A 13,903-nucleotide genomic window follows, 5' to 3' on the forward strand; every position below is an offset into this window, starting at 1 on the left:
TAAGATAGAAGTTATCAAAGTTTTACAGTTACCCATTTATTTCTTAGATGGGGGAAATATGATATAACTAATGCTTGCAAATGTTCCCTTATGAACTGCTAAGATTCGAAATTCTCAAATGACTGTTCAAAAAGGACACTGGAAAATTGATGAAAATAAAAAATATCGGTAGATAATATAGAAAATCTTGAACAGTTGTACTGTTTACATGGCATTAAAATTTGATTACATTAAAGTCATCTAGACAAACTTCTGGGCATAGAATGCGGAGAACTCTCTGTTTCGAGCTGTTGATACATCAGTATGGGCAACTCAGTTTCATTAAGCGCATTACGGTCTTTGATACTCTACTTGACATATCTTTATATGTCGAGAGATGGAAGGAATGCTTCTGTTCAGTTCTCAATAGAGAAGATCCTGAAAACACTGCAGAAATTGAAATGGAGCAACCAACAGAATTAGATACAGAATGTTCAGAAATAACAGAGGAAGAGATCAGACAATATATTAGAAAATTAAAGAGAAACAACAGGATCAGATAACATCAAGGTAGAAGTTATAAAAGAAAGTGAAGACATAAGTGCTAATCTTTTACACACTCTTTTTAACAAGATTTGGGGAAAGAAAGTGTCTGAACAACAGAAAAATTCACCTTCTAAATGATCTTGAATTTATTTTCTCAAAAGAAATCACAAAATTGATATCAAATCAAGGGATAATTTTTTTTTTCTACGAAAGAAATCACAAAATTGATATCAAATCAAGGGATAATGCTTATTTTCAATTAAAAAAACCCCAACAAATTCTATGCTTGTAACTGTGTCACAATTTTTTAATTGCATATAAAGATGTACAGCATTACAAATACTATTGCATTATATTTATTATGAAATGACATCTAGAGATCTAAAGAATTGAAAAAATAAACAACCATTTCCATTCTTGTTTTGAAAAAAAAATTTCCAAGGCAATTATATAACCACATCTAAACATCTAATTTTATTTTTTCTTTGTCTGAAATAGCTCTTTATCCAATAAAACAGCATACACATATAATACTACTAGTATATGATTGTGTAAATATCAAACAATGATCTTAAAATCACAATCAACACTGGTTTCTCCATTGGTCCCAACAACATAATTTAATTCTAACATGATAAACATGATTGTAAGTAAAGATTTGAAAAAAGCTTTGAATGTTCTAATATATTGCAAAAATGATCATATTTATATCAAATGGAATGTGTTTTCAAAAATTAAAATAAATATATATTGGTCAAAGTATCTTGGTGTAGTAAACACTTCAATCTCTGCAACCAAAAGTATCACAGTGATAAAATGACAATGTAAATAAATACCATACACAATTAATCATGTGAAATGCTGCATAAAACATTCAGATCATTTCCTCCGGTACATATTATGCCTCAAGGATTTTAGACTGCATAGTACATGTAATACATATAAGAAAATAGACTATCGTTAAAGAATATCACACAACTGTCAAAGTTAAAAAACAAGGGAAGTAACCCTGTCTTGAGCTTCAATGGACATGGTGATGATGCTATGTTACACTTTTTCGTCTGTATCAAGTCCCTTGTCCTTGTATAGCTGGCTCATAACATCAATCACTGGGGACATTGTATCTAAATAGGCCTCCATATCTTTTATAACCTTAAAAAAGAAGTAAAATATAACTTTTTGAATAACCTAGCTATTATAAGAGAAAGACACAGTAAGGTGAATAGAAGTTTATTTGTGTGTTTACCTGTTCTTCTTGTCCCTCCTTTCCAAGTGCCATTTTCAGTAAGTAATCCTTCCTGTATGGAGCAAAACCTGAAACTCCCTTTGATGGAAATAGAATAGAGGGTATTACCAGAACAGAACAGAATGACAATATAAACTCTTCAATTCCATTTACTTACTGCTAAAAATGATCAATTTTTAAATTATTTGTACTTGAGAAGGATACATCAAAGGTGCAATTATCTGATATTTGTGCTTAAAAACAAGAAAATAAGATGAAATAAAATTCTTTGTGATGCCAACAGTTCTTACAGAGAATACTTTCTTGACAATGAACCCATGGTATTTCTTCAGTGTTGCCTCATAAGCAGCATTTATGATATGTTTCATGCTCTCCTCTTTACTTCCTTCTCTGTACTCCTTAATCAAAATCTGCATGAATGTCCGTAAAAAGTTGAGCCCTCTGAAATCAGAAGAAATGTATTAAATATACATTGTTATATGACCAAATCTGAATTTCATAATAAGTAATTTGCCTTCACTGTTGTAGACTACTATAAGTAGGATGTAAACTAACAAAAAACTGAAATGGTTTGAGTAAACCATAAAAGCTTAGAGGATTACAAATTAAGTGCATGTACATTGTACTTGTTCATAAATTCAACCAATCAGACATACATAATAATCGTTACCTTGTCAACCAAAGTCCTCCTACTTTAGCTAAATCTGTACTTTTGTTTTCGAATTCATCATCCAACATTGCATTAATAGTTATGAAAAGCTCCTTATTCATTTCATATTTCTTCTGCAATTTCTGTACAAGTGCAAAAAATGTGACATTAGTTAAAACATATATTAGATGAAAAAACTTATAAAAAAGGTTTGTTATGTCTGCACAATTTTCATAAAGAGTTACAGCCTTTTATTATTGATAAAAAAATACCTCAATATTTCCATTTATGTCACTTTTAACTGGGGAAAAAGCTTTTCCAAAGGCAGCTGTAAGTAATTGAAAGATGAGAATATTTATTTTCTTATTCAACTGAGAACTTGAAGCAAACAAGTTAAATCTGTATGAAAAGGTAATGATTCATGAACCAGTAAATGGAAAATATTATAAATTACAACTACATATCCTAAAAAATGAATATCTTAATGCAGTCAATAGTGGTATATGTCACAACTTATTGAAAATGGGAGTGGCTGGAAGTTTAGAGAAAGTGTTGCAGATCCTATGTTATTTTCCCTAAAGATGTTGCAAATAAAATGGAGAAATCAAAGTTACAAAATTTTATGTCAGTCAATCTTTTTTTTTTGCATGCTGCATTGTAGAATTTTATCTGGAAAGTTTGTACTAACTTTAATAAGACCATGATACAAGTTTTAAAATTGTTACACAGACAAATGTTGCAGATTTCACGCTTTATAAAATGGGAATCCTCCTTGTTGTTGAAAAAAGGTCCATTTGAAACAAAATTAATTAGAGTCAGACAATTTCTTAAAAACTGTCATTTCCGAATTTCATATCAAAGAGGCATATTTTTTAAATCTAACTTTTGGAAAAAATCATTGTTACATTTGAAATCTATAAATGCTATATTAAATTTCCCCACTACAACTCTGACATGACTAGATTAGTCGAGTACTGCTGATATACCAGTGTGTTTTAAAACATCAAATACAGAATATATATGGTAATCTTCCTAACTGTATTTATGAAAATCAAATGGAGCTTGCCGTGTTCGATAGAAATGCACATAAATGTTTGGGTATTTTGCCTACATACAGAACATACCTGCAATGTAAATAGAGTCGTCTATGTAATGTGTTTATATTTAGATATGACTCTTCAAGCGTTACAGATGTTTAAATGTCCTTTCCACATTAGGGAATAATCCCACTTTTTTGCAATACCCAGTTTTGATTAGATTGGGGTATACATAACTTGTAAAAGAGTTTATCATGATGTACCACTGAAACCAAATAATTTTGACGGTCAACATTTAGTATCAAAAAGGTATCAAAATATTTTTTTCTTAAAAAAAATGAGTACCAGAGTATCCTTAAAACAACAAAAAAGCATCCCAGGTTTATAAGCCCCTGAAACCCCCTTTCTCTTTTCAATTATAATCAATTTATCAATTCTATCTAAAAAGAAATTAATTTCGCAATTCTTTTCATTTCAGCAATGACTTGGAAAAAGGCATGAACATACAAAATACATATATTGGGCAACAGAGTGTCATGACAGGATACAGCAGGAATAAGATTGCTGATCAAGCTATATGGCGTGATCGAGTAAATGAAATACCTGTAAACGTGTGCAGCGAACCGTACGAAGCTATAATGAAATACTTACAGACCATTTCCACCACACCACGGGCTGCCTCTAGCAGTGCTAAAGTGTCTATTTTCCCGTCGTCACCCGGTACTTCAAAATGCTTCACGTTGTCTTTACTGAAAAATGTCATGATTCTCTCTTCTAACGTGCCTTAGTTATCGGTTTGTATACATACGGAAAGAATCTCACGGTAACTAAAATAAAAGCCAATTACGTTCGACTATTTCAATTCCGTATTGAATCGTTCTTTAAACAGTAATGACGATTTATTTAAAAAAAAAAATAAAAACGTTACCAGGGAGAAATCTCCATCTTGTCCGATTGATTATAGAGACGTTCACAATCAATGGAAAAAAATTAGAAAAGCTGGGTCTTGGTACATTAAAAAACTGTATGATATATAGGAGATCGGACACGCACAAGATATGAACAATTGTGATATGAAACGGCTTTGTTATAATTAGATTTATTGCAACAAAGGGGGGGGGGGGTGATGAACACCAGTGTTCAGCAGCAAATTTGATGAATGTACCTTACTCATCCTCGTACGACCACCGGAGTGGACTCAGGGCCCCTGAAGTCGGGTTCAGAGTATTTCCAGTGGTACCAATACCTGTTTGCCAATGGTTACAACTTGTGCCATTGGGCCCATATGTACTTTGAACGAGTTTGCGTAACTAATAATAGGATATTTACCAGTGTTTAAAATGGTACTTTAGTGTGGTACCATTGTTAACACTTGCTGATTATTTAGCGGAAAATGTCAAATCAAGATGCAATATTTTGGCCTCGTTAATTGATCATTTTGCACCAAGAGCATACATTGAGATATATAATTTGTGTACAGTAAAGTATTTTTTCCTTACATTTTTTCTTCTCCTGCAAAACGTGCGGTTAAATCTTTGAAAAACATTTCTAGAGTGAGTCATTACTATGCGATTACTAAAATACCATCATATATACACCAAATGATGTTATACCGTTTGTCCAGGGACACATTTGAAAGTCAATGCTATGATTAATGCCAACAACAATCAAAAGGGCCCTACCCCTAGTGTTTAAAAGGTTGTGGAAACTACGTTTAAGAGCTGTTGATGTATGTTTTAAAACATATATAAAAGAAAGTTTTTATAGAGTATATTCTTCTTCTTAAAAAAATTAAGGCCGAATAGATAGCCTACATCACAAGCAATATATTGGAGAAAACTTTCGAATGTTTTTGGTGCTTTTGATGGCAGTCCGCGTATTCCAACCAATGGCCCTAAACACCTGCAACTTGCCTTCATATACAGGAAGAAAGTTTAATCAATTGTATTTTGGTATGTTACAATGGCTTTTTTTGCTTTTAAGAAATTGTTCAGCTACAACAAAATTTAAGGTGGAAAACGCTGTGAAATTAATCTGTTGTCTTTAATGCATACACAATATCCGCCATTTTGTGACGTCATAAAACAAGTTACATTGCTAGAGCAGTCGCAACTTCTCGGGCCTTTCCGGCAGGCTCGGATCGAAAAACACCTCGAATGTATTAACATCACCGGATGTTAGAATTTTATACAAAATGGAGTCGCTTCCCATTAAAATAAGTATCGGCTAGACAGTCTTGTATGTCGCTTCTGTGTTATATTTTAGGGTATATCATTTACTTTAATGAAGTCTAGCTTACATCTCAACAGATTGTAAAATATGTTCTATTTATTTCAAGTTTTACAAAAAGGGGGGGTTGTCATGGACGCCTAGGTAATACATTCGAGGTGTTTTTCCGAGCCTGCCGGAAAGGCCCGAGAAGTTGCGATTGCTAACAGAGCTCTAGATCGTCTGCAGAAATGTCAACCTATGGCATACCAATGGTAAAAAAAATTACCAGTGGTAATTTTTTTCTGCCAGCGGCACTGAGTACTCTGAACGCACCCGACCGTTTTGAGGAATGTACCTCACTCATGCAAGGATCCAAATTTTTTTTCCGAGGGGTGTGGGTGGATCCGAGAGATAATTTCAAAATTTTCCGGGAGGAGGCCGAGGGAGGTCCCGAGGCCCATTTATCGATAAATTTAATAGGTTTCAATTTTCAAATGATAATGTGCGGGTCATTTTAAAAAACCTACCGAATGCATCCTTGAATGAATATCAAAGAGTTGTGCAATTGGAAAAATACCCATATAAATGCTCAAAATTACGATAAAAATATATTTATTGTTTTTGTTTTGATAATATACTCCTCATTATCCTATTTACTTTTGTCATGTACATTTTGCACACTGCTATATGCACACGAAGTCTAATACAAGATTGTGATGTTTTTTTAAAAAATATCTACATATGTTTGTTCACTTTACTTATGTATATATGTTAAACCTATATATCGTGGTTCTTGGTAATAAACAATAAAATCCTGACTCTTTTGAACGTAATCAAAGGTAGCATTTGTGTGGTTTTTCTTTGTGGCTGTACATACGCCCGCCCCAATTATTCACCCTAATACCCCGTTATTTGCAACATACCTGAACATGTATATCATGTAACAATTTATTTCTGACTCATTATTTGTGCATGTCGATGAATTTACATTACCATCGAACATGTTAAATAGAAAAAATGGGAGAAAAGTCTAGAAATTTTAGTTCTGTAAAGCTGCTCGTATCAATTATTTTTATAGCTCTTTGTTTAAGGATGACGTTTACTCAGAATGAAAAAAAATTCCACTGATGATAATGAAAAACCAACTATTGTGTGTTATAGACCTTACATGGTGGTGTTATTCTTCACTTTCAAAAAAGTAGGTCAATGACCTTCTTTTTGAGTTAATGACAATTGAATAGTTTTTGAAAATTTAAGAAAAATCCATAAAAATTTTATACTATGATTGAGATTTTCTTAATTGTGAAAATAATACAAATTGCTTAACTCTTTAACAAATGAATATAGAAATACAGTTTATGAACGGTAGTGACATTAAATACTAAAAATACCAAAAAATATTTCAGTGGAAAACAAAATCTAAAAAATTTAGTCCGAATTTCCTCTTTTTTTTGTTAAAAGTCAAACTTTTTCAAAGGCTAATTCCATAATTTAGTAAAAATATCGATATGTTTTATCAATAATAATTCATTTAATAAATACTTTTTGTATATAAAACAAATTTTACTTATGGAATTGAACTTTTTAACAATCCGGATTTGAGAACTCAAACCCTGCGTAAAAAATGTCCTTAATTTAAAAAAAAGTATATTGAACTAATCTTTTGTGTTAAAACATTTGATTCTTTGCTCACAACTTTATTTAATTTGTTTGCTGGTCAATATTCAAACATATAAGTACATGTAGCTATATTAATAAAAGAAATTCAGAATTGAAAATAAAGTAGATACTTTACATGTACATGAGTTTAATAACAATGTTGATCATAAAAGATCGAAATTCATTGACTCTAACAATGGGTGTTCCACACATGCAGTCAGACAGAAATCTACACGCACCGTTTTTCGATTGGTCATACAGCGACTGAAACTGACAGGACTGAAATCAGCACGCCTCGTTTATTGATTGCATGGTCGAAACCTACAGCGACCTTAGAAAAATCACGGACTGCACGAAATAAAACCATTTTAACAAGAGCTTGGACTTTGGGTAGTTGTGTCAAACAGCAATGTGACGTAGGCCTGTCTATTTCATTGCTAACCACTCAGCCATGGCTCTTTGAAATCAATGAGATTTGCCTGGCGTTTGAGCTAAGATTAAGCGTACGCAATCGATGCATACATAATTTGCTTGAAACAGCGTCATTTTCAATTTGTTTAGACGCAAGGAATATATACATGTAGCTACGCCCTACTGAAAGTCCAAGGTCTTGTTAAAATGTAGCTGCAGGTCTGTAGCTCCTGGTATGAAAAAATTCGGATGGACGAGGTTCTAATCATGATGATCCCATAGGAGACGATTTGGCTGTTTCTTGTAGCTAACGTACTGATGTATATTAACAGTATAATCTAGTGAATTTTACTTACTTTTTACAATCAATTTGTTAAAGGAAGGTGTATACTAAATATAAACAACAGAATACTTTCTTTGATGATTCATGCGGCTTATGAAGGTTGCTATCATTGCAGAAAAAAAATTACATATTGGTTTCACATGATATCATTAATAAAATGATCAATTCAATAACTTAAGGCAATAACTTTATGGGACACTTCCATGTTCTGACGTATTGTTTATCGAAATAAACAATAAAATATAAATTGCTTCTTTCACCATGTCGTCACCTAACAGCGTAGCGCAGTGGGTTAGACTGACATCTTCGCTAGCCAAGCGTTTTCGGTCCGCTCTGTTCCCCACAAACAAGGCCGGTTTGTGGAGAGAGTTCGGATTGAAGAGACTCTAAAGATGTCAGATCCCTTTCAAATTTGCACCTGAGAATTCCCAATCAACTGTTACCAAATCCCTAAAACCCTGTCCCCAAGCTCCCAATATTTCATTAGCTATTGAGGATTTATCTCCCTTACTCAGACTGAAGAAAATAGCACAGATGAAACACATTTGGAGCCTCACACCATGCATGACCTGAAGCCAATTTTCATCCTTAAAACAACAAGATACAAAATCATCTTGGTACCAAATCAGAGCATATACATTTTTCTTTATGATTTTGATTGGCCAATTACCGGTGTGATACCTAGAAACCCTTGACTTGGGAAGATGTGGGTTAGAGGGTTTACTACGAATCTGTACGTCAACAGTTCGAATACCGCTGCGACTTTTACAATTTTTACCTCTCCAAATATTTTTGAAAGCTATCTTTTGGTTAAATATTGTAATATTTGAAAATTCTAAAGCGGTGAAAGTATTTCATTGATAATGTACTTTAATCCACATTAATATCGACATGTGTCCTATACCACCTAAATTAAGCAGCATGCGCGGATGTATAAAATATTTATAATAATGAATAAGTTTGCCGGGGGAGGGTTTTGTGGCATATATTCGGTGATTTACTTTTTTTTAATTTTACTTCCTTCCCTTCCCAAAGACCTGCGCACAAGCAGCGTAGAAACAACTGTCAAGATATTGATACCCACGCATGATCCGCCACAGTTTGTTCATACGAACTCTTCTATATCGGAAACATAAAAAGTGTATTCCCGCTTGACAAGTGGTGTCCGGGGCTGCAGTGTAGGCGGAGAGAAAGTGTCACCAATGATTGTTGAGCTAAAATGTAGGACATAAACGCTGTGTTATTTATCTTCTCGGAGAGTTTTATTAAGTGTTGATGTTGAGAAGGTTATCAATTCTAATACTAATCGCATGAATTCATGATCACCAAAAATATCAGAGACGTGAGATAGTAGCGTCTAACAGTTATAGATTGGTGCAACGGTCAATTACATGCGTGTATGTAACACAGTGTAATATGATCCTGGTTAAGGATACATTGTGAAGGACAGTTCGGTTTAAAAGTAGGTCATGACAACGTGTCGTAACTTCCTATTATTAATTAATTTATGACGGGAGTTTAGAAACTAACGTCAAAATGAGGATAAATGAGAAAAGTTTGTCCAAATTCGCCAGCAGCGGGGCACCTGCAGACAAGGAAGGGTATCTGTTGAAGAAAGGGGAGCTCAACAAAGGCTACCAGAAAAGATACTTTGTGTTGAAAGGGAATCTACTCTTTTATTATGAGAAAAGATATGACAAAGAACCCGTCGGTGTTATAGTGTTGGAGGGCTGCACAATTGAGCTTTCTGAAAACATTGATGGATTTGCATTTCAAGTTGTTTTTCCAAAGACAGGGTGTCGAACATATCACATGGCAGCAGATTCTCAGGAAGAAATGGAGGCCTGGATGAAAGTGATGTCTTGTGCCAGTTATGACTACATGAAATTGATGGTGGCGGAATTAAGGCAACAGTTGGATGAATTAAAAGAAAACAGTCAACAGCAGTTGTTAGAGAATGCCATGAGAGATAGCCACTTGGTCTTGTCCAGTTATTCGTCCATGGAGGACTCGGATGAGCGAACCTCAATGAAATCAAATCAACGACATGTCAGGTTTAACCCTTTCAATGACCCTAGTTCTCAAAACAAAAGTGAAAGTAGGCATTTATTTGACACTTTAGATGATGAACATACACATGTGGCTAAGGGGCCACCTAAATCATTTTTTCAGCTTCATGAAGAATATGGGCAACAGGTGAAAACACTTGGTGAACTTTGGAGAGGAAGCTTTACAGAGAGACCAGCATCTGCTTTTGAGCTGTCACATTCTTTATGCTAGCTAACTTTTGAATTGTTTTCCTCTTGTGTGGTTTTTATCTGTATTTACAGCATAATCAACTCTTGTTATAAGCTGGGATTTTTTAAAAACAATCAAATAACAGGCTATTTAATGATAATAATCATGTGTGGTGCTTTAATATAATGTTATCTGTATGATTTGTTTATATGAAATGGATTGGATTGGATATGATTGAACTGTACATGTAAGCTTGCTCCTAGGTAACAGATTTCATTTGACGTGTGTTTGAATATACCATATTGTTTATATAGTTAATTATTTTAAAACAAATCTGTTGAAGAATGTGTAATGAAAAGGAAGAAAAACTAGAATGAAAACTAATTCCTGTATGATCAAGAAGTAATTACATGTAAAGGTATCATTGCTCAATTTTAATTTTCTGTAGCATTATAGAAGCCAATGGCTGTGTTCACTGTTCTTTTCATTAATTAAAATGAAAGTTTGAAAACCAATGGCATGCTTTTTATTTACTGAATGATGTCAATTGCTTTGTTGACCAGTTTACAATTTAATTAAACAATGTGTATTGCACAATTAGTGGGGTATTTAATGGGCCATGACAGACCACCATGATAACTAAATGTCATCCAAATTCATGAAACAAAAACCAGTGCATGAACGTATAATGAATAAATGAAATAATACCAAGATACAATAGTAAGATAATTTTCGTTTTAAATTTGAATACATGAATGCATTACTATAAATGGTCTAATATAGTAAAGCTTTTGAGTTTCTTCCTCTTGTGTCACTTTGTTGATGCTTGAACAGATTAGAAGATTTGCTTAGATAGGTGTAAATAAATCCATTGCCTCAAAATGCACTTTAAACAAGACACGGGAAATAGTAGCAGAAATACTAAAAGTGGTTACAATTACAATCAAGTGCTTAATATGATGAATGTGTTCTTTGGGGAAGTAAATTAAACTGTTTATTAGAAACTTGTGTTATATTCAGTATCATTGAGTGTAAGACAGTCCTTTAACCAATGTAGTACATGTATAACCACTTTATGTAGAGCAAGCTGAAACACCCCCATGGACCATGCAGAAAGAAGCATCAAAAAATTGTATCATTACTACATTTAATTTAGTTTAATCTTATGAAAATACTTCTTATCGCAACAAACATTTTATAAAATTTTCTGTATAAAAAATTGAATTTTGAAAGATCGCCCACCTACGAAAGACGAATAGGGCCACTTAAAAAAATAATTTTATCTCGTAATTACGAGAAAAGATCTCGTTATTACGAGTTAATTATCTCGTTATTACGAGTTAATTATCTCGTAATTACGAGGAAAGATCTCGTTATTACGAGTTAATTATCTCGTTATTATGAGAAAAGATCTCGTAATTACGAGAAAAGATCTCGTTATTACGAGTTAATTATCTCGTTATTACGAGTTAATACGAGTTAATTATCTCGTAATTACGAGAAAAGATCTCGTAATTACGAGAAGAGATCTCGTTATTATGAGTTAATTATCTCGTAATTACGAGAAAAGATCTCGTAATTACGAGAAAAGATCTCGTTATTACGAGAAAAGATCTCGTTATTACGAGTTAATTATCTCGTTATTACGAGAAAAGATCTATTTTTGAAATGGCGCGTTTCATTATTCTATTCTTTTTATATAAAGTGTATGAACTACTGCAATGTCTATAAATATTCACTTACTTAGCACATGTGATCATCGTTTAAAACGCATAATTTGATATAAAATCGGAACAAGCAGTTTTTAAAGAAATTTCAGAAGAATTAGCAAAGCAAATTGATTAAAAAATTCATTGAACTATATGTCAATAATTAAGAAGGATACGTGTTATTTTTTTTCAGACTCCAAAATGTTTATATTAAATTAATTATTTTCAATATACATGTAGGTTGTGTATGAACATATAAAACACAAATTCGGGTGAATCCTGTGTATCCATATCCATGACTGAAACTATATAGTCATTGAAGTGATCTGTAACTAATAAAACTGTGTTTTTACGACTATAGGACTACCTGGTATTTACTTCGGAGTGGGATTATAATATATATAAGTTGAATAGAAAAATTACATAAAGTTCTTTCCTTTTATTAATACCAGATAAAATGTCAAATCCAATCATTTTGATATGTCGAAATTAATGAATAATGATCGTTGTTATTTTTAAATATTGATCAAAATTGAATCAACGTTTCTGGAATGAAAAAGATAGACTTAAAGTGTACGAAAGCCCTGAAGGGACATGTTGATTTTTTAAAAAAGCAAAAAGTAATTCGAGATCTCGAATTACACAACTCGTTCCCACAGATTATCAACTCGTTCTCTCGGATTGAGAATCCGTTATCACGAATTACTAACTCGTTCCCACAGATTATCAATTCGTTCCCTCGATTTAAACAATCGGTTTTCTCGGATTGTAATGCGTTTTCTCGGTTTGAAAAATCTGATCAAACGGATTTGAAATTCGTTATTACGTTTTGATGAATACATACATCTCTCATATTCCTCATATCAATCAGCAGCTAGAAAAGGCACTAGAATTGGACATAAAGTAAGTTTATTAATTAAAGCAATTAGAGAGAAATTTCGACTAAAGTAAGATATATTTATGTATACACCGTTATGTGCATATGTAAAGTTGGATGTCCTTGCAACTTTTAATTGTCTTAATGAGTCGCGGGCTAGCTATCTTTATTCTTTAATACTTTAATTCATAATATTTTTTTGCAGGAGACAATCTACAACTTAATTCACCAGTACTCCCATTTTGACTTGCAATACAAAGATATTGTAATCATTTTAGTTCTGATTGTCATGGTGGTGTATTTTGATGAAAAAATGCTGTCAAACCTGGATAGAAGAATTAAACGATTTGCAGAGAACCGTGGTTTTTTTTTACGGTTGACAAGTTGGACACTAACCTGCTTCAGTTTTGTTTGATGAAAATACTTCAGGTATTTAAATAAGCTACTGTTCTATACACAGCGTTAAACATTTTGTAGAATATAAAATTTAATATTATCTGAAGCAATAAACTAGTTCCACAGACAAATTATAAACAAATAAGTTATAGAAAATACCAAACGAATTAAATGCATCTGTTTAATATTTATATTACAGTATTTATTTACGATATGATTTGTCAATTGTCAGTGGTAGTGCAATATTGATATCAATTTTTTTTCCAGAATGAGGCACATGTGTGGAATGCTCATTTTGTGCAATCCACCAATGAAAGAAGTGTTCGAAGCTGTCCTTCTAATGTATATCTTTTCCTGGAACTATTTCAAGTTCAAAACTATATTCATCCGGTCGATGTAGACGTTCTTGAGCTTTGTCGACGTGAATGTACAATCGGAAACGTTCTTCCCTGTTACGAAGAAATATTTGAACTCGGTTGCATTTTCATGGAGGAACAATACTTTGATTTACCGTTAAATATTGTTGAGGGAAAGGACCTAGTATACGTACATCTTCATTCCTAGATCATGAAAATGTTGTAGTCTTGTGATGAAACTGCCAC

At 32.9% G+C, this 13,903-nt stretch overlaps 2 protein-coding genes across 2 annotated transcripts; one reads left to right on the plus strand and one right to left on the minus strand.

Annotated features, from left to right (window-relative positions):
- Positions 1-803: 803 nt before the first annotated feature.
- LOC105332309 (glycolipid transfer protein) lies at positions 804-4,291 on the minus strand. The gene is made up of 6 exons (XM_011434861.4): positions 4,109-4,291; positions 2,693-2,748; positions 2,442-2,563; positions 2,062-2,212; positions 1,772-1,849; positions 804-1,677 (listed from the first exon to the last, which is right to left on the minus strand). The coding sequence occupies exons 1-6, from the start codon at positions 4,218-4,220 to the stop codon at positions 1,573-1,575; spliced, it is 624 nt and encodes a 207-aa protein (XP_011433163.1). The 5' UTR covers positions 4,221-4,291; the 3' UTR covers positions 804-1,572.
- A 4,915-nt stretch (positions 4,292-9,206) lies between these two features.
- LOC105332311 (sesquipedalian-1) lies at positions 9,207-10,834 on the plus strand. Its single transcript, XM_011434862.4, has one exon. It carries the CDS (start codon positions 9,618-9,620, stop codon positions 10,359-10,361), a length of 744 nt encoding a protein of 247 aa, XP_011433164.3. The 5' UTR covers positions 9,207-9,617; the 3' UTR covers positions 10,362-10,834.
- Positions 10,835-13,903: the final 3,069 nt, after the last annotated feature.

This window comes from Magallana gigas, chromosome 3 (assembly GCF_963853765.1).
Source record: "Magallana gigas chromosome 3, xbMagGiga1.1, whole genome shotgun sequence".
Lineage (NCBI taxonomy): Eukaryota > Metazoa > Mollusca > Bivalvia > Ostreida > Ostreidae > Magallana > Magallana gigas.

Excerpts from the sequence above, each read along its gene's own strand:
- LOC105332309 (XM_011434861.4), bottom strand. The coding sequence starts at position 4,220 with ATGACATTTTTCAGTAAAGACAACGTGAAGCATTTTGAAGTACCGGGT. Across the intron at positions 2,749-4,108 it reads TGGTGTGGTGGAAATGGTCT|CTGCCTTTGGAAAAGCTTTT; the intron begins GTAAGTATTTCA and ends AATTACTTACAG. Across the intron at positions 1,850-2,061 it reads TTGTCAAGAAAGTATTCTCT|GGAGTTTCAGGTTTTGCTCC; the intron begins GTAAGAACTGTT and ends TTTCCATCAAAG.
- LOC105332311 (XM_011434862.4), top strand. The coding sequence starts at position 9,618 with ATGAGGATAAATGAGAAAAGTTTGTCCAAATTCGCCAGCAGCGGGGCA.